This window comes from Pelodiscus sinensis, chromosome 3, assembly GCF_049634645.1.
Source record: "Pelodiscus sinensis isolate JC-2024 chromosome 3, ASM4963464v1, whole genome shotgun sequence".
NCBI classification, from domain to species: domain Eukaryota; kingdom Metazoa; phylum Chordata; order Testudines; family Trionychidae; genus Pelodiscus; species Pelodiscus sinensis.
The window spans coordinates 195,040,920-195,065,591 of record NC_134713.1 but is presented as its reverse complement, the minus strand read 5'-3'; the positions used below and the strand labels follow the sequence as shown (position 1 = coordinate 195,065,591).

General features: G+C 55.5%; 2 protein-coding genes across 5 annotated transcripts in view; both read right to left on the bottom strand.

Moving 5' to 3' along the window:
* Positions 1–14,498: 14,498 nt before the first annotated feature.
* Positions 14,499–17,811, bottom strand: INSM1 (INSM transcriptional repressor 1). The gene has a single exon (XM_075925788.1). It carries the CDS (start codon positions 16,766–16,768, stop codon positions 15,479–15,481), a length of 1,290 nt encoding a protein of 429 aa, XP_075781903.1. The 5' UTR covers positions 16,769–17,811; the 3' UTR covers positions 14,499–15,478.
* Positions 17,812–23,438: 5,627 nt separating this feature from the next.
* CFAP61 (cilia and flagella associated protein 61) overlaps positions 23,439–24,672 on the bottom strand; it is a 200,512-nt gene continuing 199,278 nt past the window's right edge. For all 4 annotated transcript variants that reach the window (XM_075925780.1, XM_075925782.1, XM_075925783.1 and 1 more), the window contains one exon: positions 23,439–23,680. In XM_075925780.1, coding sequence (XP_075781895.1) covers positions 23,480–23,680 — 201 coding nt within the window. In that variant the 3' untranslated portion in view covers positions 23,439–23,479. The remainder of the gene's footprint in view (positions 23,681–24,672) is intronic.

Sequence of the window (24,672 nt, the reverse complement as noted above, 5' to 3'; positions counted from 1 at the left end):
CTAAGGGGCTGCACACACACACACACACACACACACGCACGCTAGGGGGCTGCACCTCCTGCTTGCTATGCTCACCAACCCCGCTCTCAGCTGGGGAGGGCCCAGGGCTGAGGCTACCCACCCTCAGCCCTTCTTCCCCCACCACCGGGAGGGTCTGAGACTGCCCTGGCCCCAGCACTTTCCCCCGCCCCTGGTTGCTGGGGAGGGCCTGGCCCAGAGGCCAGCCCCCACCTCTTAGAGCCCCCCCCCACCCAGCCCCACCTCTTTGCCCCCTCCAGCCACTGGAAGGGTCTGAGCCAAGGCCATGTTCTCCCCACAGCTGCTGGGAATCACCCGACTGAAGCCACACTGGGCTCCACCCCCTGCCACTGGGAGGGGCTGGGCAGAGGTTCTTCTCCCCACCCCGCCACTGGGGAGGGTCGGAGGCTGTCCTGGCTCTTGCTCCCCCTGACTCCTTGTCTCTCCCACCCTGGCTCTTTGCATCCCCTGCCCCCCCCTTAGAGAAGGTGGGCTGAGAGGCAAGGTGGCACCCTGCTCTCCCCGACCATCGAGGGGTGGGGGCCTGGCTTTCCACCCAGCCTGCTAGGAGAGGCCGGACCTGAGCCGCCCTGGGCCTGGTTTTCCCTCCGGCCCGCTGGGAGGGGGTCAGGCCCAGCCTTTCCCTGGCACACTGGCAGGGGCTGGGTGTGGCTTTCCCTTCCAGTATGATGGGAGGAACCAGGCCCAGCTTTCCTCCTGGTCCACCAAGAGGGTCCATACCTGAGCCAAACCAGTCCTGGTTTTCCCTCCAGCCCACCAGGAGGAGCCAGACCCAAACTGTGTCAGACCCAGTTTTGCCCCAAGCCAGCCGGGAGGGGCCGGGCCCAAGCCTCATCGGGCCTGGTTTTCCCCCTGGCCACTGGGAAGGGGAGGTGAGAGGAGTGCCGAGCCGCAGGAGCCCCAACCCTGCACATGGGCCCTAGGAAGGGCCAGGCTGGGGGTGGGTCGGCTTGTTCCTATGGGATGCAGAGTGACATGATGACATCACTCTGTAGTCCCACAGGAATCTTTTTATCCATGAGCTAGGTAGCGATAGGTGTAGCTCCGGATAGATTGTATAGCTAGCCGTAGATATTTAGATGTGTGTATTAGGAGTGGACATCTGCATGCTGCCTCAATATTGGTGTTGGACATTGTGACGGCGCGTTGGGGGTTCCCCGTCTCCTGCACCCCGAAATGGCACAAACAGACTGCACCAGCCAGTGGAATTGAGGGTGGTTTATTGCTCCTCCAGCACAGCGCAGCACAGATGTAATCTGGTCACAGTAACTGGGCTAGGATGCCTCAGGCCCCCTTGAGATGGGGGAGACTGGGCCCCTAAACTCCAGCCCCTTCTCCTAGGCTCTCCTCCATGCCCTCCGACAGCCAGCAACCAACTCACTAACTTCCAGCCCTGCCCCCCAGCCAAGGCAGCATTCCACCTTCCTTTGTTCCTCTCCATGGGGGGTGTCTGGCCACTGGTTTGCATAGTGACTCATCCTGTTTTGCTGGGTCGTGGTACCCACGGCAGCCAGTGGGGGTTCCCCCAGAGCCAGCAGCATAGAAACCAGCCAGGTACCCCCACTACGTCACAGTTCTCCCCCCTCCGAGAGCGAACTGAGCAGGGTCACTCCGCTCGTGACCTAGGGAAGTTCGGGTCCTCTGCGTGGGAACCCGCCCTGGGGACATGGGTGCTCCCCTTGACTCAGGCCGGCCGTGGCAAGGCCCCACATGAATTGGCTTCCCTCTGTCCACTCGCCGCCCCGCTCCAGGGTGACTGGCCCAGGCCTGTCCTCGGGGATCACACCCACCCTTCCGCTGGCCTTGATCTCTGGCCGGGGTCTCTCGGGCCGGGGCCATGAGCCCAGCGAGCCTTCTCTGGACAGCCAGGGCGGCTTCCACCCCCGATGCTCCATCCAGGGAGGACTTCCCCTCCCATAACTCTCTCAGCCAGCCCAGAGGGTCTATCTGGGGTAGAGACCCCCAAGCCGCTTTCCTCCTGTCTTGGGCCTTCCCGCCCCTCTGGCAGGAGTCACAGGACCGGCAGTACCGCTGCACGGCTGTAAAGATTCCCGGCCAATAGAAGTGCTGGAGCAGCTTCAGCCGGGTGCTCCGGATCCCCCGGTGGCCCCCAACGGGGGAATCGTGGGCCAAATACAGCAGCTTGAGGCGATACTTTCGGGGGACGACCAGCTGCCGCTGGACCCCCCATGCCCTCGCCTTCCTGGGGGGGAGCCACTCACGGAACAGGAGCCCACGCTCCCGCAGGAATCTCTCCTGGCCACCTCTCCCCCGGGGCTGAGCTGCACGGAGGCCAGCCTGGTCCCTCAGCCTCTGCAAGGAGGGGTCTGCCTGCACCTCAGCCTGGAATTCAGCTGCTGAGGCAGGGATCGGGACCTGTCCCCCACCTCTGCCTAGGTCCGGAGTCCCAGCCTGGCTGGACCCCGTGTCCACTGGGATGGGACCCTGAGGACGCTGCCAGGAGTCCTTCCCTGGACCCACGTTGTCAGCCCCCCGCTGGCTCTGGCTCCGGGTAGTGACTAGAGCCCGCTGGGATTCATGGGGCCACTCCTCTAGGTCGTTCCCCATCAGCACCTCGGTGGGCAAGTGCGGGTGCACCCCCACTTCCTTGAGGCCTTCCTTCGCCCCCCATTTCAGATGCACCCTGGCTACAGGCACCTTAAACGGGGACCCGTCTATGCCCTTCAGGGTCAGCTGCGCGTGGGGTAGTATCCGCTCCTGGGCCACTATGTCAGATCGGGCCAGAGTCACCTCCGCCCCCGTGTCCCAGAAGCCCGTCACCTTCCTACCATCCACCTCCAGGGGTATGAGGCACTCGCTCCGCAGGGGCCGTCCTGCCCCCACCCGGTACACGGAGAAATCCGCCTCCTGAGAATCAGACCTCCCAGGGGAGGTGCACTGAGCATCCTTCCCCTCTCTCTGAGCTGAGGTTTGCCTGCCAGCCCCTGCCTCTGGGGCAGCCTGCCCTTCCTCCCGCCCCAGCCAGTTAACCCTGGAAAGTCCCCGGTCCTGGGACCTGGTGCACTGAGCCCTCTTGTGGCCTTTTTGCCCACAGCGCTGGCAAGTTAGGCTTTGGGCTGTCTCTGTCCAGGCCCTGGCTGGTTCTCTGGGGCGCAGACGACCTGTTCCTTGGTCTCGCCCCGTAGTTGACTCCCTCCGTCGCTCAGCCGAGATCCGGTCTCTGCGCGGTTCCCTTTCTCTCCGGGACTCCCGTTCACACCCGGACCGGCTCTCCGTGAACTCGTCCGCCAGTCTCCCGGCCTCCTGGGGGTTCTCTGGTCTCCGGTCCTTGAGCCACAGCCTCAGTTTGGGTGGGCACGCTTCATAGAACTGCTCCATCATGACCAGCTTGAGCAGCTCCTCTGCGGTCTGGGCTCCGACTCCAGACACCCACTTGCGGCAGTATTGCGCCAGGCGGGAGGCCAGGTCCACATAGGTCTCCCGTGGCCCTTTCTGTACCCCCCGGAACTTCTTCCTGTACATCTCGGGGGTCAGCCCGAACTTGTGCAGCAGGGCCTCCTTGACTCGGTTGTAATCCCCTGGCTGTAGGTCCTCCAGCTGACTGAGCACTCCGGCCGCCTCCTGGCTCAGTGCGGGGATGAGCTCCTGCAGCCAGTCAGCTGGGGGAACCCGTTGCAGTCCACAGGCCCTCTCAAAGGAGCTGAGGAACCCGTCTATGTCACCCATGTCCTTCAATTGGGCCACCACGAGCCTCTCCAAGTGGCTGGCAGCCCTGGGACCTTGGGGCCCATCCGCACTTGGCGCAGCCGGTGCCCCGCCGGTTCTCCGCTCTGCCATGGCCAGCTCATGCTGTCGCTGCCTCTCTCGATCTTGGCGCTCCTTCTCTCGGTCCTGGCGGTCCTTCTCTCGGTCCTCTACTTCCAATTCCCTGATCCGCAGCTGGATCTCCAGCCGCCGCAGCTCCGCTGGGCTGGCCCCTGCCCTAGATGGGCTACGGCTTGCAGGCCTCCCGGGAGACGCTGTCTCATCTCTCCGTTGGGTTCCAGCGCTCCTCCCCCTCTCTGAGCCTGACACACTCTCAGGGGGGGTCTGGCTGCTTCCCCTGGGGACAAGATCCTGGCCCCGTGGCTGGTCATTCTCTTCCAGCTGGGTAATCAGCTGGGCCTTGGTTGCTTTCCGCACAGGCAAGCCCCTCTCTCTGCACAGCCCCACCAGCTCTGCCTTCAAGAGTCGGGCGTAGGCCATCTGCCCGCTGGGCCCCTCGGTGCAGACTCACCAGTCTAGTGCTGCAGCGCCCCACGATTCCCAGGAACCGCTTCGCTCTGTCTCCAGTACGCCTGGCTCCAGGGCTCTTGCTTCTACTGCGCCTTGTCGCTTGCCGCTGGGAGCTTCATCCACGGGGTGCAGTGCATCCCGCTCCTGACACCAGTGTGACGGCGCGTTGGGGGTTCCCCGTCTCCTGCACCCCGAAATGGCACAAACAGACTGCACCAGCCAGTGGAATTGAGGGTGGTTTATTGCTCCTCCAGCACAGCGCAGCACAGATGTAATCTGGTCACAGTAACTGGGCTAGGATGCCTCAGGCCCCCTTGAGATGGGGGAGACTGGGCCCCTAAACTCCAGCCCCTTCTCCTAGGCTCTCCTCCATGCCCTCCGACAGCCAGCAACCAACTCACTAACTTCCAGCCCTGCCCCCCAGCCAAGGCAGCATTCCACCTTCCTTTGTTCCTCTCCATGGGGGGTGTCTGGCCACTGGTTTGCATAGTGACTCATCCTGTTTTGCTGGGTCGTGGTACCCACGGCAGCCAGTGGGGGTTCCCCCAGAGCCAGCAGCATAGAAACCAGCCAGGTACCCCCACTACGTCACAGACATAAGAAATTCAACCCGCCCAAGGACAGAAACTAAGAGAGAACACACTGCCCACGCCCAACATCATTTGACTAAAGTGTGGGCTCTGGGCAGGGCAGGGCGGGCTTCCCTTGAGCAGCTCCCACTCAGCCGTGCAGCGGGGGGCTAAGGCAGCTTCCTGCCTCTCCTGGCCCCGCAGACCAGTCTGCACCTCACAAGCAGCCAGCAGCAGGTTCCCAGCCAATGGGAGTGCAGAGCTAGTGATCGGGACAGGGGGCAGAGCCCTCTGCACTCCCACCTCCACCTACGAGCTGGACCTGCTGCCTGCCGCTTCTAGGGTGCCAGGACAGGCAGGGAGCTGCCTTAGCCCCCCCGCTGCTCACCTGATCCCCCCACAGCAACAAGTCCCAGCACCTGACATTCCATCCCCCAGTCCTGGGTCAGGACCAGTGTTCCCGCCACACTCCAGGGCTGCCCAGCTTCACAGGCGATTCAACAGCCCCGCCCTGTCAGTCAGCTCCCAATATGGAGCCCTGAACCTCTGATTGGGCGCGGCTGATTAATCACCTGTGAAGCTGGGCGGTCAGCTGCTTAGAGCAGCGGTTCCCAACCTTTTCCAGCTGGGGACCCATTTTGATAATTCAGGAAGACTTGGTGACCCAAGGCAATTCAAACACGGGAGAGGAGGGAGGCAGAGCTACCTGGGGAGACACTTGGAGACCTTTTTGAAATGTAATGGTGACCCATATTTGGGTCCTGACCCATAGGTTGGGAAACCTTGGCTTAGAGGGAGCACTGGCCACAACCCCTAGTTTGAAAATAGCTGCTAGAGAGGATGCTGCAGAGATCAGAGGTCTGTATTTTATCAGTGAATATGGGCCTCAGTGTCATCACTAGACTTGTCACCATGGGCACGTGCACCTGACAACAAGGAGAGGCAGTCACTGATAGGTTACATGGAAACCTCAATAGTCAAACAACACAGTGTACAAATCATAAAACTAGAAGATGCAGGTCAACACTCCGCCTCAGGCCCATCTGCTCCCTATTTATACATGCCAGAAGAAAACATTTATGGCTTGACTATGCAGTTTTCCAGCTGCAGGAGATCACACCCTCAAAGAGGCCGATCGTAATGTGAGAGGTGTGCTCTGAAGCATGGAGACATACAAAGCATGTTCTAGGGACATTTGTTGTGTGGATCACTGTGTGGTAAGTGAACACGAGCTCCAGGAATATCAGAAAAACAAAAAACAATGTAGCAACGTTATCTCAAGCGCTGTGTTTGCAGCATTGCACTCTGAGTGGAGACACTCCCATTCTTCCCTTGAGCAGGCTGTCATCCATTAGAGGAATGCTGGATTTAAGAGCACCCTGTGTAGAGCAGGAATGGTAATAAACATTGCACCTTTCACCCATCCACATTTCAGTGTAGGCACCTGAATCTCATGTGCAGGATTCCAGTTAGAGAAGTGTGTGTAATTATAAAAGTATCAGAGGGCAAGTCAAAAGGTGAATTTGAAGAGCAACTAGCAAAAGAGATAAATGAACCTCAAAAAAGCTCATCAGAAGCTGGGAGCCAAACACTCAGTGGAGCCACTGGGCACTACAGGGCCACTCAAGAAAGATACTGCCATTGTGGAGGAGCTCAATGAATTCTTTGCATATGTTTTGCTGCATAAGGTGTGAGCCGTTCCCACAGCTAAGCCATTCTTTTTTAGGTGACAAAGCTGAGGAACTTCCTCAGCCTGAGGTGTCAATAGAGCAGGTTTTGGAACAAACTGGTAAACAGTAATGTCATCAAGACCAGGTCTCTCTCACCCAAAAGTTTGGAAGGAACTTAAATATGCAATTGCAGAGCTGCTAACTTTGGTATGTAACCTATCGCTGAAATCAGACTCCATCTGAGAAAAAAGACTGGGACTCTTCGATTTAAGGCACATCAGGGGGAATTATGTTAGAGGCCTATAAAATCATGAGTGATGTAGAGAGGGTGAAAAGGGAAGTGTTAGTTACCTCTTCATGGAACACAAGGGGCCACCCAATGAAATTAACAGTCAGCAGGATGACAACCAGCAAAAGGAAACACCACTTCACACAGCACAGACGAAATCAGTGGAGCTCACTGCTAGGGGAGGTTGTGAAGGTCAAAAGTATAACTGGGTTCAAAGAAGAATTGGATATCCATCAATGGCTGTCAGCTAAGATGGTCAGTGATGGAACCCCGTGCTCTGGGTATCCCTGACCCTTTGACTCAGAGAAGCTGGGACGGGATGACAGCAGATGGATCATTAAATAAATTTCCCTGTTCTTTTCAAGGGTCTGGCAGCAGCCACTGTTGATAAACAGGGTACAGGGCTGGAGAGAGCATTGGTCTGGCCCAGTATGGGCAATTTTATGTTTTCTTGCAAATAATACTCTGGGGTGGGAGTTAAGTGCTACATTTTAGGCCACAGGTTCAGTATATTGCAGGGTCAAGGATAGATATGGACAGAACAGACAGTATCTAACGTCTCCTACAATAGAGAGGCACAACGTGACCATTTGCACGAAGTGTGAACAGCCTCTTTGTCTGCTCTTTGGACACTGTCAAAAAATCATGTAACGCGTCAGGTAGCATCAGCTCTTCCTACGTGGTCACGCCTACACTCTGAGAGGTGACTGCACACGACGTTGGATTTATCCAGTGAGTAAAGTGATTTGTTCATAGACAGGAGGTGGCTTTTCTTTCATAGCTCCAGCCTGTCCCACTCACTGATGAATGGCAATATACCCAGCACGGATTCTCAGATGATGCTGCATGCATTGATCGCAGGCTTCAGGCTGTGTGTACACCCCTCGGATTTTACTCCAACAACGAGGGCTAGCACCTGTCCAATTTATACTTGATTATTCCAGACATGGAAGACTCAGATTTGACATCCAATAGGCCTGTTCCCTTTGGATACCACAGAGATCCTGCACGTAGTCTGGCAGTTTCAGTCCTAGTGGCTGGCCTGTGAGTCTCTCTGGACTTCCTCCTAAGGAATTTGGACTCCAGACATTTCCCCAGACCTCCCATTACTCAGGACCATCCCTATAGTGCTGGTGCCCTATGCAGCCCAGCACTCACTCACACACACACACACACACACACACACACATACCCCTCACCGGTGGATGCGGATGTGGGGGCAGAAGCTAGCAGGGAGGGGGTTGTCAGAGGGTTGCCATTGCCAACTCTCCTGGACCAGACACCATTTGCTGCAATGACTTCTGGCCTGGGGGAGTTGGCAAACCTGGAGCAGGGCGGGAAGAGAGGCTCACCTGCAGCCTCAAAGGAGCAGGCAGGAAGTGCGAGCAGCAGCACAAGCACAGGCTGGAGGAGCAGGAGGCAGCCACGTTGCCAGCTGGAGAGAAGCAATGCTCTGAAGGGGAAACAGACACTTCTCTCCAGCTGCCAGTTGTGTGGCCACCCCTTCCGCGTCCAGCTCACGCCACTTGCCGCTGCCTGTTTTCAGGGGGCTGAGGGCAGTCCATGGGGAGGAGGGTCTGGAGCCACGGGCTGCTGGAACCCCAGCACACAGCCTGCGGGGGAAAGCGGCAGCTGGAGCTGGCACTGCCCATTTCTGCTTAACATCCCATCCCTAGGCATATATTCCACATTTAGGCTATGTCTACACTCGCAGCTTCTTGAGTCAGAAGTATGCAAATTAGACTAAGCATGGAATATCGCCAAGCCTCATTTGCATACCTAATGAACCACAGTTTTTGCAAAAGAGGCTCTTGCACCAGAAGGAGCTGTCTACACTGCCCCTTCTTGTGCAAGAAAAACCCTCTTGTGCAATGCCGTTATGCCAATTATTTTTAGGAATAACAGCATTCTCATAGACTCATAGACTTTAAGGTCAGAAGGGACCATTATGATCATCTAGTCTGACCCCCTGCACAGTGCAGGCCACAGAATCTCACCCACCCCTCTTAGAATAATCCTCACCTATATCTCAGATATTGAAGCCTTCAAATACTTTGAAGACCCCAAGATGCAGAGAATCCTCCAGCTGTGATCATGCTACAGAGGAAGGCGAAAAACCTCCAGGGCCCTGCCAATCTACCCTGGAGGAAAATTCCTTCCCGACCCCAAATATGGCGATCGGCTAAACCCTGAGCATGTGGGCAAGACTCACCAGCCAGACACCCAGAAAGTTCTCTATAGTAACTCCTATCATCCCTCCATTGACCTATTTCCCACTGATAATGAAAGGTCAATTAGTTACCAAGATCATGTTACCTCATCAAACCATCCCCTTCATAAACCCATCTAGTTTAATCTTGAAGCCAGATAGGTCTTTTGCCCCCACTACTTCTCTTGGAAGGCCATTCCAGAACCTCACTCCTCTAATTGTTGGAAACCTTCATCTAATCTCAAATCTAAACTTCCTACTAGCCAACTTATATCCATTTGTTCTTGTGTCCACATTGGTATTAAGCTTAAATAATTCCTCTCCCTCCCTGGTATTTATCCCTCTAATATATTTAAAGAGTACAATCATGTCCCCCCTCAGCCTTCTTTTGGTTAAGGTAAACAAGCCAAGCTCCCTGAGTCTCCTTTCATAAGACAGGTTTTCCATTCCTCGGATCATCCTAGTGGCCCTTCTTTGTACCTGTTCCAGTTTGAATTCACCCTTCTTAAACATGGGAGACCAGAACTGCCCACAGTATTCCAAATGGTTTTTCTTGCGCAAGAAGGGGCAGTGTAGACAGCTCCTTCTGACGCAAAAGCCTCTTCTGCAAAAATGGTGGTTCATTAGGTATGCAAATGAGGCTCGGCGATATGCCACACTTAGCCTCATTTGCATACTTCTGACACAAGACGCCACGAGTGTAGACATAGCCTTAGTGGTACCCCACGCAGTTGCATAGGCCTAAGGAGGGCCCTGCCATTAGTCAGTACTTGTTCTACAGAGAGTAGAGACACTTTCCTGTGCCCCTTGGTTGTAGCTGTTTCATTTACTGTGTTGTCTCTTTTGAATGCATGATCCTGCTCAGAATTTAAGTTGTACATCTAGGAAATGCTTCAGATTATGTGATGTCACCTCCCAAATCAAGTAACTGAAATCTGGTCTATACTACAGAGTGAGGGATAGTTAACAGGCAGGGATAGCTCAGTGGTTTGAGCATTGGTCCCCTAAACCCAGGGTTGTGAGTTCAGTCCTTGAGGTGGCAATTTGGGGCAAAAATCTGTCAGGGATGGCACTTGATCCTACTGTGAAGGCAGGGGTCTGGACTCAATGACCTTTCAAGGTCCCTTCCAGTTCTAGGAGAGAGGCATATTATATTACAGGTAAATGTAAGACAGCTCACACTGACCTAACTTTGAATGTTTCCACACGGCTCCTGAGGTAACTGCCCCATGTCAACTTAATCACGCCATCTCCAGGAGTGGTGTAGAGTTAAGATTGATGTAGTTTGGTATGTCAGCGTAGACATTATGCTGCTTATGTTAACTTAATGGCTTTCCAGACCCATCCCACAATGCACCACACTGACAGTGTAATCGATGCAAGAGCACCATTGCAAGGAGCAAAGTGTAGACATGCACATGCTATATAATTACTGCAGCAGCTGTATGCAACATAAGTTAGGTGGACTTAGTTTTGTAGTGCATACATGGCTGAAGGTAAAAAATAATATACATCATCTCAGCTGTTTCTGACCTAGCAGCCATGTACCAAAGTGAGAAACATTGGGGCCTTAAAATTGTAAAAGTGATTTGGGATGCTTAATTGCAGGCACATTCCAGGCCTGGATTTTATAGTGCCCCACACTTTCTGAAAGAGCACTTGAACATGACTCAAGATGGGCCCCTTAAGCCACTTGTCCCATTCAGAAATGTGGGCCTGTGTGTGGATTCATTCAGCATACAACACAGGGAGTTTGGGGGTGCTGGTGTAGCCTCATTTTACCTTCATCCTACAGAAATGTCTCTGACTGCAATGGATGTCATCTGCCTCCAACAGGAACATAGCTGGATTCCCTTGACAACAGGGACATTGATGGCACCACAAATTAATTCCTGTGCTGCTCGCTGATGACATGTAGGGTTGACAAGCACAGGATGTAAGTTCTCTGTCTTGAGCTAAGGAGGATCAAAGCAAGGAATTTCTGATATTCTACCGCAGGCTGCAGCCAAGACCTGAATTCTGGAACCTTAGAGGCTCTTCTGAAAGGCACTGCTAAGCCAAAATCTGACGGCTGTGCCGGATACATCATTTGAGATCGCTCCTGAAAGAACTATCACATTTTATCTTGTGCAATGAAATGGGTCCAAGATTCCGTTCTGGATTGTAAGGAGAAGTTGCAGTAGACCCTGACAGGGATTCCCAGGATCAGTGTGGAGAGAAAAGCTTTCCTGACAAACATATCCAGACTCAGATTCCTTGTCCCCAGAGGCAAGTGCCACTACCCCAGTTTGAGTCTCTCAGAACCAAGACCACAAGTGAAATATTTGGGACTTGATGTAATGAGTCTCGTTCCTAGAAACTGAGGCAACACGGTAGTATACCTCTTTGGCCAGTTCCAGAAGGCTCTTACTGATCAGCAGAGCTTATTTCTCTTTCTCCTAGAGCTCTATATGTCATCAAACAACTTGCAAGACTTCCTGAGAAAAACAATCCCATGAAAGACACTCCTGCCCTACAGCCATTTCTGCCTGCCATGTCCTGAAAGGTCCTGGTGTCCCTCAGAGGAAATGTGGATGTGGTTAAGACCATCTTCTGAGGATGAACTGGAAATGAGGTCTTTACTTTCTGTTTCTCAGAGGAAGAGAACCAGTGGGAAACTCGACATCAGCTAGAACTGATCCAGAATTCTGGGGTGGAGGCAGCCAAGGGATTCCCCATGGGAATTTTCACATTCTTTTGTAGATTTCTAGAGGATTGAGGTGAAGGGAGGAGGGAGTGAAGGATGTGGGGTGACCAGTCTGATGGGTCAGGATCGAAAGAGGTCTTTCTGTGGACCCCTAAGCTCCAGGGAATCTGAACGCACACAGTCTGGAATCTGGATGGATCCAACAACAGGATCCATGAAATAACTTTCTTTTCCTATCACACAACCTCTTGAAGTTTTCCATCCAACAAACCCAAATCCTCCTAAGTCTGGTGCACTTGTTTTTGGCAGCCTTTACGAGAGAATGACTCTTTTCAGACACACAGTTTTGTATCAGGCTTCATGTCTAAGGATCCCTTTTCAGGGGGGAACCTCCCAGGAACAGGAGCTTCCAGTGCATGTAGGAAGCGTTTTAGTGCGAAGGCTTTGCAACCATTGTCATTCCCCAAGCAGAAAAGGCTCTTTCCTGCCTGAATGAAGTAGGGCTAGAAAGTGCCTCTTAAACCTGGTGGTTTCACGTAGGCCCATCACCTGCAGCAAGGTCCAGAACAACCCAAATCATTTTTCAAAATGGATTAAACAGTCAAAAAACCAGTAAAAATTAAAACTGAAGCCTTTCGGCCTGAGCTGAATGAACGGCCCAGCTATTTAATGAGCCATTCACATTTAGACTTGCATGTTGGGAGCCAAGTGAGACTGGTTCCATGGCTTGTCTAGGTGGCAGAGTGAGACTAAAGTTGTGCCAATTTGAATTCAAAGTCAATTCAGTGAAATCGATGCAACTCCTTGTTGTGGACCCTCTTCCCTCAGTTTACAACAGGCTTCTAATGATCTAGCTTAGCAGGGTCACATACAAAAAGAATCGATTAAACCAGTGTAAGTGTAGACAAGAGTTCTCACTATCAAAGGCTGCAGTTGAGGGCGCTACCCCTCCCTACCAGCTTTTGCTCAGAAACCTTCAAAGGCCTGTGGCTAGTCCCATGCAACAGCAGAGCCCTGTTTGACCTGGGAGGGAGTATTTGGACTAACAGGCTGTGTGATTTCAGAGTGTTGAACACTGCTAGGCTGTAGGATCCCCTCAGTCGCCTTTTCTGGGGGCTTGTCATTGCTTTGGTGCCTTGGCCATTTGCAATAGCTCACGGCTTCCTCAGTGACGGTCCACCTAGGGCAGTAAATAGGTCTCGCCACGGCAATATATCCTAGCTAAGCGCAGAACAACGTGAGCCCAAGCTAAACGGGGAGGAGGCTCAATTTTCTGTTGGAACAGGAGGCCCCCAGCCACTGACCATTTCTCCATCACTGCCCCGTCAAGGGTTGTGGCCGCTGCGTCTCTCAGATTTGCTCTGGGGACTTAAGGGGGGAGGCTGCAGTGTCACTAGACAGGCCCCCTCCGGCTGCCACGGGCGTTGGCTCAGGCTAAATGCGCGCTGGGAAGAATCACTTACCCTGCAGCCAGTGGGGGCGGGCGGCTGTGGCGCTGTCGCGGCAGGTTGCTCGTTCCCAGGGAAGGTTTCTCCCAGGTTCCCTGGCTCCCGCCCTTGGCAGAGCGGCCACCCTGCCTGCGGCGCCGGGGTTGGCTTGGGGCGCGCTGGTGACTAGCTCCGCGCGCGCCCAAAGGCCTGACCCGGCCACTTCGCCCTGGCGCGCGCCTGGCCGCTGGGAACCGCGGCGGGACGCGCTATTTGACCCGCGCGTGGGGGGGGGGGGGGGCGCAGCAAGGGGGGCGCGTCCGCCTGGGCTGCAGGAGCAACGCAGCTCGGGCCCGCTCCCAGCCCCCCACGCGCGTTAGTCCAGCCGGGGCTAAGGGCTGAGCGCAGCGGACCCCCCCCCCCCCCAGGCCGGGCGGTAGCGGGACCCAGCTCGCCCCCTCCCCCCCCCGGCACCTTTCTCACCCGCCAGCGGGACACGCTACGGGGCAGCGCTCCTGGGCGCGGGGGCCGGCGCGCGCCTTTGGCCAAGGTGCCACGCGGCCCGCCCGCAGTCCGTGGTGCTGAAGGACACGCGAGCAAGAGCCAGGGGCTGGGCAGCCCTTCCCGCGCACTGCGCCGGCTCCTGCTGCCTTTGCAGCCCGATGGGCAAACGCCGCCCCAGCTGCGCGCTCAGAGGCGGACTCGTTTAGCAAATGCCTAACACGGCCGCTCTTGTGCTTAGGGGGAGGCTGACGCTGTAAACGAAAGCAGCGGCGCTAGCACCCGGGCTACTGCAGGAACCCCTGGCTTGAAGTGGTTTCCAGTTAATCAGGAGGTACAGTTGGGTTCAATGGCTCACAGCATCCCCCTCCACAGACACACACACACACACACACAAAACCAGGTAGCAGATTGAAAACAAGCACAAGGAAGTTTTTCTTCAGGCAGCCCAGGATCAACCTGTGGAACTCCTTGCCGCAGGAGGTTGTGATGACTAGGACTTCAACAGGGTTCAAAAAAGAACTAGCTACATTCATGGAGTATAGGGTCTATCAATACTTATTAGATAGGATGAGTAGGAATGGGGTCCCTAGCTCCTGGGCTAGATGGCCAGTAGGTCTGACCCAGTGAGGCCGTTCTTGTGCGTCTCAGCACCCCTGAAAGAAAGTGTAAATGTGAATTGTCCTCTGCGGTAGCCTTCCAAGGAGGGCGCATGAAAATTACCGTCAGAGGAGAAGGCTACGGGGGTCTGTCCTACAGGGCTCTGTAAATCTTCCTGCGTACATCAGTACTGGTTTTAAAAAGAGCAGGAAAACTGCCCTTCGATAAACGACTAACGAGAAACACGAGACGCGACAGGATGTGTATTTGAATTTGAAAATATTTTTATTTGAATAGTAAATAGTTATACAGTTGAAACAGTTCTATTGAAGCATTCTATAAATAGCTAACAGTTAAGAAAATAATGTGTGTAGAAAAGAGATTGCATCTAAAAGTAAGAGCTGTCGGTTGCACCGGAGCTGTCTACGCCCTCGGTGCAGGATAAAATGGTCAAGTTTGTGTGTTATTCTAGGTAGAAAAGTTAAAACCTTTTAGCAGATCCCTTCAGAACAAGATCTTCTTCTAAAATGCACAGTGAAATGGTAAGAAGGGGGCGGGGGAAAGCGCATTAAAATATTCACGATCAAATAATATCAATCTTCATAATTAATATAAATAAATAAAGAATAAATAACAATTACTCAAATCAACATATACATATCGTCAGCTCATGATTCTACCTCGCTACGGACAAACAACCGAAAAAAAACAAAAAAGAAAAAGTTGGCAGGTAATATTTAAGGCAGTTTCTACAGCATTTTCTGGAGACCATCAACAGTAGAGTCAAGGCATTTGTGGCTATACTAAAGAAAACAAAATTAAGCAGTTTTATTTGTTCACATAAAAAGGGGGCGGGGGGTAAAGCCAGCTTCCAGCAGTTCACAAGCCATAATAAAGCTAATCATGTGGTAAATTCGATTTACAGCCTGTGAAATATAAAGGCATTATTCTTCGAGATTGACTTTAAAAAACAAACCAACCAACTCAACCCCTAAGCTACGTACACAGAGAGAGGGGATGGGGCAGAGGAAAACCAGAGAGACTTTCTAAGGGGACCTCGGTCCCGCTAGCGCTCAGAGCGGGGCTGAGCTGGGAGGAGGAGGAAGGACGCACCACCAAGGAGACACTGGCACAAGTGGATTTTAGTCTCGCTTCCCCAGCCCCTTTGTTGTCATCTAGAAGCAACCCGGGCGCCGGATCTCCGCGGGGCTGCCGCCCGGGCCGGGGGCAGAAGGCACGGCCGGGTCCCGGCCTAGCAGGCAGGGCGCACGGGCAGCTGCAGCAAGATGACCTGCCGGTTCTCCGAGGGGTGGCACTTGTTGATGTGGCGGGTGAGGCCGGGCGAGCTGTAGAAGGTGGCCGGGCAGTACTTGCAGGGGAAGACCTGCGCCGAGTGCAGCAGGCGCAGGTGCCGCTCCTGGCCGCCCTTGCTGGGGAAGGTTTCCCCGCACACCGGGCACAGGTGGCACTCGCTGGCGGCCGGGCCGGGGCTCTCGGGGCCGGGGGCCGGCTCGTGGCCCAGCAGGTGCTTGCGGAGGTAGGCCTGGCGGCGGAAGCGGCGGGCGCAGGAGGGGCACTCGTACAGCCCTTCCTCGGAGCCCGACTCCGAGCCGCCGGCGCCGCCGCTGCTGCCGGGGCTGGGCGTGTCCCGCTCGCTGCTGCAGCCGCTGCCGCCCCCGGCCTCCTTGGGCGGCTCCTCGGGCGCCTTGGCGGCCGGCGGGGGCGGCCGCGGCTTGTGCCAGCGGCGGTGCGAGGCCAGGTTGGCCGGGCAGCTGAAGACCTTGTGGCACTCGGGGCAGCGGTACTCCACGCGCACGATGCGCGAGCACTTGTGCTGCGCCAGGGCCAGCGGGTCCGCGTAGGCCTCCTTGCACAGCTGGCAGATGAACTCGCCCAGCGGGCCCCGGGCGCCCCGCGGCGGCTCCACCGGCCCCTCCTTGATCCGCAGCCCCAGCACGGGCGACGTGGTGACCTCGTCCTCGAAGTGCAGCTTGCGCATGGCTTTGGCTTTCTTGGCGGCCGGCGGCTTGTGCTTGGCGGGCTCCGCGCCGGCGGGCGGCCGCTTGGGCTGGGGGCGGCCGGCGGCGGGGGGCGGCAGGGCGGGCAGGCTGCCGGGGCTGGCGCTGGCCGGGCCGCTGCGGCCCTGCGTGTCCGCGGGCTCGGCTGCCCACAGCTTGAGCTCGGCCGGGGCGAAGAGCAGCGGGTCCGTGGGGCCGGGCACGGCCGGGAAGGACTCGGCGGAGACCGGCGAGCCCAGGTTGACGCTGCGCTCCAGGGACGGCTTTTCGTGCTCCCGGCTGACCGGCCGCGTGGGGCTGTACAGCGCCTGGCACGCCGCCTCGGGGGTGCCGAAGGGCACCGGCGTGGGGGGCGGCGGCGGCTCCCGGGGCGCGGCGGGGGCGGCCGGATCGGGGAGGGGCGGCGGGGAGCAGCCGGCGAACAGCAGCAGCGCGGGCCCGGGCTCGCCCTCCTGGCCGCAGCGGACCCGGTAGGAGATCGGCGTGGCCCTCCGGTTCCTTTTCACCAGGAAGCCGCGGGGCATCTTTGGCGGCGGGGAAGGCACTGGGGGCGCGGCGAAGGCTGGTGCGTCGGGCGGCTCAGGCGCGGCTCCCTGCTCCGGCTCCTGCCATCCGGGCCGGGCTCAGCAGCCCCCCGACGCGCTCTGGTGGGCGCCCCGCGAGCAGGTCCCGTCTGCCCCGGCCCGGATCGCTGCCCTCTTTTTAAGGGGAGAGGATGCCATTGTTCGAGCCGGCTGCTCCGCCGCCGAGCCAATCAGCGCGGCCCGCGGCTCCCCGCGAGTGCGGTGTGGGAGGGCGCAGGCTCGCAGAAAGGGGCAGGCACAGCGGGGCCGCTGGCTAGGTGCAGCAGATGTACCTGAGGGGTTTCTCCGGCCTCGCTCCTTCCCTTCCTCCCCCTCCCGCCCCGCGCTCCGTTCCCCCGCCTCCCCCCTTTCCTTCTGGCCCCTCCCGGCTCAAGGCACACGCCTGGCCCCTCCTCTTTTCACGGTCTGATGGTTTTCTATAGGAAGGCACACGTGCCTGGCCTTTGTGTGTCTCCTCCGGGGGGCACCGATCTGCCAAATGGACATGTCCATCAGCATGACAATGAGCAGCATCTCCCACCGGGGGATTACCCGCGGTTCTGGAGCAAAATAGCAACAAAGGAGAAGAATGGTCAGAAATATGTCAGGAGAGTTCAATATGCAAACTGGAGAAAGGGAAGGGCAGGAGGGGGGAGAGAAGAGAAAGAAAATGTAGGTTCTGAATTGTTTAAAAGCTGCCCACCCCATGGAAATGCTGAAATGGCGCTGGGATGAGATGGGGAGGGGGGAGAGGAGGTGTGCGGTGGCAGTAATTGCAAACAAAACATTTTAGGGGATTGCCACTGGCGTCTGAAAATCAGGACCTTACATGTACTGCCAAGGGAAGTGATGGGAAGCCATTTCGAGGAGTAACATGCATGTTGGTATTTTGATTAGCAGCGGATACTTTAAGGGTTTAAAAACTGGTTATTCTAGTCTGAAGGTCTCCTAAAATCCAGCGCTGAATGGTTCGGAATCTTCGAAAAGCTCTGACCTTAAATAAACTGTTTTTTAATCAGTAAAGCAAATTGTTGATTTGGTGCATTTTGGAATGGAAGCGATTGGGCGCTCGGGAGGCGAACATGACCTTTTTTAGGGGTGGGGGCTTTAATTGCAACAAAAATCCTTGTTACGTAATTTAAATAACTTAAATTATCGACAGTATAATTGCTCATTCTGGCAAAAGAAGCTTTGTTCACTTAATATAATCTGGTAACCTCAGTTTATCTTTTAAAATTATCTATCTATCTAGCTATCTTCTTCAGTCTGGCAAACTTCTTTTACATGATCCTTTGCGGGCTCATGCATTTTAATTCAGTTGGTGCATTTTGTCTGCTGTTTGACATCAGATGCTAAATCAAGGGGTCTAATCAAGTAGCTAAAAATAAAGAAAGGGTCTGTCTGTCTCTGCACAGTAGCTTCCCAAAGCCTCACCCCCCTTCACCTTTGTGAAGGAAATTAACCTCTTTCTATTGAATGCGACCCGCGGCCAATCTGGACGAGAAAGAGACGCGTGCTGCGGGGCTGGGGCGGGGGGAGATGTGGGGAGCGGGGGGGGGGGAGGGAGGGAATCTGTCCACCAACACAAGGCAGCGGCTGCAATAGCACTTTCCTCTCCGAAAAAAATCACAAGAACTAATAAACCAACAACCCACCCCGATACTCCCTCCCTGCCCCCAGCCTCTAAATGTGGGACGCAAAAGGCGTTATCTTCCCAAACCCGGTAGAAGTATTCGCGAGGAAACGCATGGACCAAAGTCTGCAATAATACCTGTTACACGGGGATGGGATGACACCTCCCCAGAGCTGCTGCCTTTTAATGTTGTCTGGAGACCAACGCAGGGGAGGGAATAAGGGGGAAAAGGCGGCATTGATTTCCCCAACCCCTGGTAGACATGCAGCAAAAACCTACCCCGCCCCGTACCCCGACGCTGAGCTTCGCTAGTCAAGCTACACGGCGGTACGGTTGCTGGCGGGTTACTTCGGGCCCTTCTTTGCGCGGTGCCAGGCTTGGGCAGGGACCTGCAGAGAAATGGTGCGGGTCGCGTGCCGCCCAGGCGTTATGGTCGCGGGGATAAAGTTAGGGGCAGCACGCGCGTGGCTGCAGGACTGGGAATTTAAGGTAGCGCCGAGCTCCTAATGCGCGCTAGACCTGGTGTCACAATTCATATGGTGCCTGCCATTGGCCCGCAGACAAATATCTAATGAGACCATTGTGCAAAACGAGAACCATGGAGGAACTCCGCTTTTAACGCCTTCATTTACCCACAGCTCTCCGCCCTCAGATTGGCGTTGCTCAAACCAGGTCTCGTCCCGTCTACATAGCAACCAGCCAGAAATGCCTGCTAAGCCGAATGCAACTGATGTTATTTACTAGACGTTTTAATCCCGATTCACGTTGCGGATACAACAGTGATAAAGGCACAGCCCCCCCCCCCCCCCCCGGCCAATTACTTTCTGCGACTGTTACTACTTTGCAGGAGCCAGATCGGCTAGTTTTTGTAGCTGTTCCGGTCCTATGTGCACTCTGTCATTTAAAAATTATACTGTAAGTCAAAATATGTTACCATAAAAAAAAGCTTAGGTGTAAAAGGAAAGGAAAAAACACCCACAAAAATAAATCAGAAACCCGCTGCAGCACAGCGGATTCAAACGGTGCTATGAATTAATCAAAGGGAATCTATTGAACCCTATTGACACAGTTAGATTCAAAGGATCCGTTTCTTTTTGTTGTTTGACTAGCTCCAGCCAGCTGAAAAAAATAAATAAAAAGGCCTCTCGTTGCTTTCAGTTGTGCCCGGTAAAGATGAATTGCAACTTGAAAGGTACAAGTATTCTACACTAATTTTCACAACAACGGGGGGGGGGGGATACTGGGGAGGAGGGATGAGGAAGCGAGAGCGGGAGCGACACGTCTTCAAAAGCAGGTGCAGCAGTTTGCAAGGTCTGACAAGGGAGCTGCGGCCGGCTCTAGGCTGTCTCGCACTACAGCTCGGGCGCACCTTGGGGTCCACGCGAAAGGCGTATTCGCCGGGAGAGTCTGAGGGGCCAGGCCTGGGCTCGCCTCTGGACCCGTGCTAAGGACGGGCGCCGGCTCTCGCGCCACCGCACTAAACAGCCGTTCACAAAAGGCCATCCTGTCCGGATCCGCAACCGTTACGTGTGAAGCGTTTTAGCGGAGTGACGGTCCCTCTGCAGCTACAGAGGGACCATCGCCCCACTGAACGCTTTGTTTTCGGCAGCAAACTTCCACGTGTCCGCCCCCCCCCCCGGATTCCCAGCTGAGTCCACACTACCCCCTCCCCTTCTCTCACAAGCCACTTTGTTTGCGCCAACTTCCCTTCACAAGCAAGACGAGGCCAACGGCATATGTGGGAATTTGCACAGGGAATATTTCATGGCTCCTCAAGTCCGGGGAGTCGGCTGTCATCTAGTCTGACCTCCTGCGTGGCACAGCCCATAAGCCTCCCCCCATCGTACATTGCTGTTTGAAACCCAGCCCGGCCCTGACAAAGAGATGCAGCCTTCAGCGCCACGATTTGCAATTTGGGGTGGGGGAGGAGAGGGCAGAATAAGGCACGTTGTGTTGTGGGATTTTTTTTCTTTCGTTGTGTTTGGCTTGTATTCTGCCAAACTGAAGAGTCGGTGGCAGCACAGCACAATTGCAAGGCGTTTTCCTTTTGGGGAGACGCGTTCCTACAAGATCCCTCATTAGCCTGTCCTGTAATGAGGTATTTGGGGTGGGATGCGGGGGCAGCCCCGGGGCCGAAGAGTTTGCTATTTGAATGTCACTGAGAGCGCATCGAAGCGAACAGCTGAACCGTTTGTCAGCCCCTCACAGCTACCGATTTGCCTACTTCACTCATGATTTTAACTTAATCCTGCCTCCTCCCCCCCATCAGCCGTCAGGCGCAGGAGCTTTGGTTACTGAACACTGCAGCAGCCTGCCCCACCCGTTTGGAGGAACAAACCCAGAGTTGAAAATAAGAAAGGCCACTGGTCCACCTAGCCCAGTGTCCTACTGTCAGTGACCAGTGGCAGGTGCCCGAGGGAGTGAACAGAACAGGTATGTCAAGTGAGCCCTCCCCTTTCACCCATTCCCAGCCCTGACAGAGGCCAGGGACCCAAGAGCAGAGCCAGCTACCGTTAGTTTTTTTAAATCTATATTTCCTCCCTTCTTGGTGTAAGTATCAAGTTGTTTGCAGTCAGCCGGTCTCTCTCTCTCTCTCTCTCTCTCTCTCTCTCACACACACACACACACACTTGTAAGTTGCACTCAGACAGTTTCATCAGATTCATGAATGTTTTACACACACCTGGCAGGTTGCAGAGAAGTGCATAAGAGTTATAATGAAACACCACTACCCGCTACACCCACCCCTCTCCCCCTTGTAGGCTGCAATCAGAGCGGCTCGTCAGCTTTCTAAACCCCATTGTTGCATGGCGCTCAAACAATGGGCTGGGTTGCTACTGTTTGACCCGGGTCGCGTTGGGGCTCGGAGCGAGCGCAGCGCGTTTGCAGGAATTAGCGATTGTTGTGTCTGTCTGAGGGCCACGCGAGAGACACGCGAATCCCTCAGCCCGCTCCCCCCTCCCCCGGCCCAGCGCCTTCTATTCACCTTCCCTTCTCCCCCGCCGCCCCCCCGCCCCGCTCCCTTTGTTCAGCAGATTAGCATAAAGCTGCTATGGATCTCCCGTTTAAATAATTACACACAAAAGAATACTACATGAAAGCGAGAGAAAACAAGAAAGAGCCCACGAGTCTGTTCCATTTCACCCAGCTACCAGAAGAAAAAGACCTGAAGTATTTTCCATTGCTTAAGTTTCAAGTATCCCCAATGGCAATCTGCTCCCATTATTCGGCTTTTTTGGGGAGGGGGTAGTTGGGGGGGGGGGGGAGAAGAGAGTAGCTCTTTTATTACGCAAAGTATATTGGGTAGCAGAGCTTTCTCTTTTAAGTGGCCTATTTAGGGCGACTTGTTTATGCCTAAAGGCCTAAATGAAGGGGAAGTTTGGGGTTCTCAGCCCAAGGTGGGTAATTGGTCCCCGTTTCTGGGAAGAAACGTCAGTGTGAGCGGCCAGCACTCGATGGCATTTGTTGCAGGGCCAGCGTGACAAACGCCCTCCAGATTATGTTACCTTCCATTCGTGCCACACAGCAATCCAGCACTGATTTCCTTGAGCCTCCCCAATAAGCATGTCCTAAAACCGAATGATCAGCCAATATCCTGTAAAGATAAGTAGGAGAGCATAACTGAGAGGAGCGCACCGAGCCACATACTGGCGACTCGGTTACCCCTTTCTCCTTTCTTTCTCTCGTGGTTGTGGTGTATGTATGTGTGTGTATTTTATTTGTCTAGTGCGAGTGTATTTGTTCAGTGATGTGTGCTTCCCTGCCTCCTCCCTGTTTAATGGGGGAGGCAGTGGATTTGTTTCCATTATCATTAGCATACAGCTGCAGGTTACACGAGCAATGTACACTTTAGCCCAATCTTATCATCACTTCTCTCAACCAGAAAACAATCAACAGCTACTCACACATGGCTATGCCCCCCCTCGGTTTTTAGCCGCCCCCCCCCCGTCCCTGCTATGTCTGAATAGTGATAGACGTGTCTTACATCTTCCGCAGAAAAGAATATTTTAACTTTTCTCCCCACCCCTCTTTTTTGGTTTTATTATTTGTACAGGAAAAAAACCTCACAGGCGTGCTGGGGTTATGGCAGCATCTTCACTTATATTAGCCAGCCACTGCCGCCATGCAAAGCTCACTGAGTGCCAGGCGTTTTTAGGGGGGTACAGCAGGGGTATAGTTTCATGTGCCACGTACGCTTTTACAAAATAAGCCCCGTGCAGCCGCCTCCGGGTGCGGCGATCGGTGCAGGCGAGTTCCAGCGGCTGCGGGTTTGGTGCAGGAGCCGTGCCAGAAACGCTGTTGTCCTCGGCCGATGCCGGAGCCCACCCGCGAGCGCGTTGCTGCCCCCAGAGCCGTGTTCAGTAGCCAGCCCGCTCCTGCTCTGCGCCGCGCACGATGCGGGCGCGCCTAGGCCGAGCTTTGTGAGCCATGGGACCAGCCAGTCCCCGAGCGCCAGGCGCCCTCGCCCGCCCAGCGCGCTTCACTTTGGGCGCCAGGCACGAGCACCGGTTTCTGCGGCGCAGCTTGCGCGCCTTCGCCAGGCGCCCGGACAGCAGCCGCGCAAAGGGCGCGCCCAGGGCAGGCGCGGCGCTTCCCACGGGCGCCCTGGCCCGCGGGGGGCTCGTTTCCTTCCCCGCGGCTCGGGCGGCGTTGGCCGGGGCAGCTCAGGGCGCGTGTGGCTGGCGCCCGCCCCATCAAGGCCCCGAGGAGCCCGCTGCCCCGCGCCCGCCCCGGCACTTGGCGCACGCCCGGGCCCGGCCCGCTCGCACAGCGCGGCACCTGCCGCCCCAGCGCCCACCCTGCCCCGGGCCCGGCTTCGGCTTTCCCGCCTCGGGCGCCCCGCCCCGGATTGGCCGGCTGCGAGCGCGGTGCCGGCGGCCATTGGCCGGCGGGTTGTCTGGGCCGGGGCGGTAACCCCGCCGCTGCTGGGCACCTCCCCGCGGGCACCTCCCCGCCGCCCCGCGCCCCTCCGCCCGCGCGGACAAAGCAGCCGGGCCGTCCTGTGCCGAGCGGGCCTTTATTGCTGCGGCCGCGGCGCGCTACACCACGCCCGGCCAGGCGTACATGGGCAGGTGGTACTGGTTGTAGCGCAGGTAGCTCAGCACGCTCCCCTGCACCAGCCGCCTGGAGACGCTTTGCTGGAAGGCGCGTTTCAGGTACTTCTTGGGCTTCTCGGAGAGAACGAGCTCCCTGTCCACGACCTGGTGCACCAGCTGCTCCAGCGAGGGAAGGCCTTCCGCCTGCCGACAGAGTGAGAGGAGACACGGGCCTGACTCCATGCCACCGTGCAACGCGCCAGCCGCTACGACCTGGCCGTTTGTCTGGTGGGGTGGGGGCGCTGCTTCAGGACTGGTTGGATGCCAGGCCACGACTGGGCAGCCTCGCACCCCGGCAGACAGGCTGGCTGCACACCGCCGTATTTGCAAACAGCACTGCAGAAATAAACCTAACAGAACTAAATGCCGTGTACAACTGGAGGGGCCTAGATCAGCTACAGGCTTCAAGGCCCAGATACATTAGGGCTCGGTGGTTTGGAGATCGGAGCTTGAGGATTTGAGGCAGCCAACTAAGCCTGCCTTTACCCTTCATTCTCTTTATATGCTGGTCAGTCAAAACCCTGGCAACAAATCTAGAGCCAGCTGGTTACCACATTCCCTGCTTGAGGAAGCGGGTGTTTGGTAGCAATGGCTAACAGGAAAGCAGCGGAGGGCTTAACACACTGCGGGAATGCAGTGTCACTGCATCTCAAAGGATGCTTTGCCAAGCCCATAAACTCAGGGATGAATCTGTTTAAAACTGAACTTTTGGGCTGAAAATTCTCACGTGATTACAGCAAAAGGCAACAGTAAGGCTATGTCTACACTGGCGGGTTGTTACGCCAGAAGTATGCAAATGAAGCTAAGCGTGGAATATCGCTGAGCCTCATTTGCATACCTAATGAGACGCCATTTTTGCAGAAGAGGCTCTTGCAGTAGGAGAAGCTGTCTACACTGCCCCTTCTTGCGCAAGAAAAACACTCATGCGCAATGCCGTTATTCCTGAAAATAATCAGTGTAGAGGCATTGCGCAAGAGGGTTTTTCTTGCGCAAGAAGGGGCAGTGTAGACAGCTTCTTCTAGCACAAGAGCCTCTTCCGCAAAAATGACAGCTCATTAGGTATGCAAATGAGGCTTGGCGATATTCCACGCTTAGCCTCATTTGCATACTTCTGGCGCAACAACCCGCCAGTGTTG

Excerpts from the sequence above, each read along its gene's own strand:
- INSM1 (XM_075925788.1), bottom strand. The coding sequence starts at position 16,768 with ATGCCCCGCGGCTTCCTGGTGAAAAGGAACCGGAGGGCCACGCCGATC.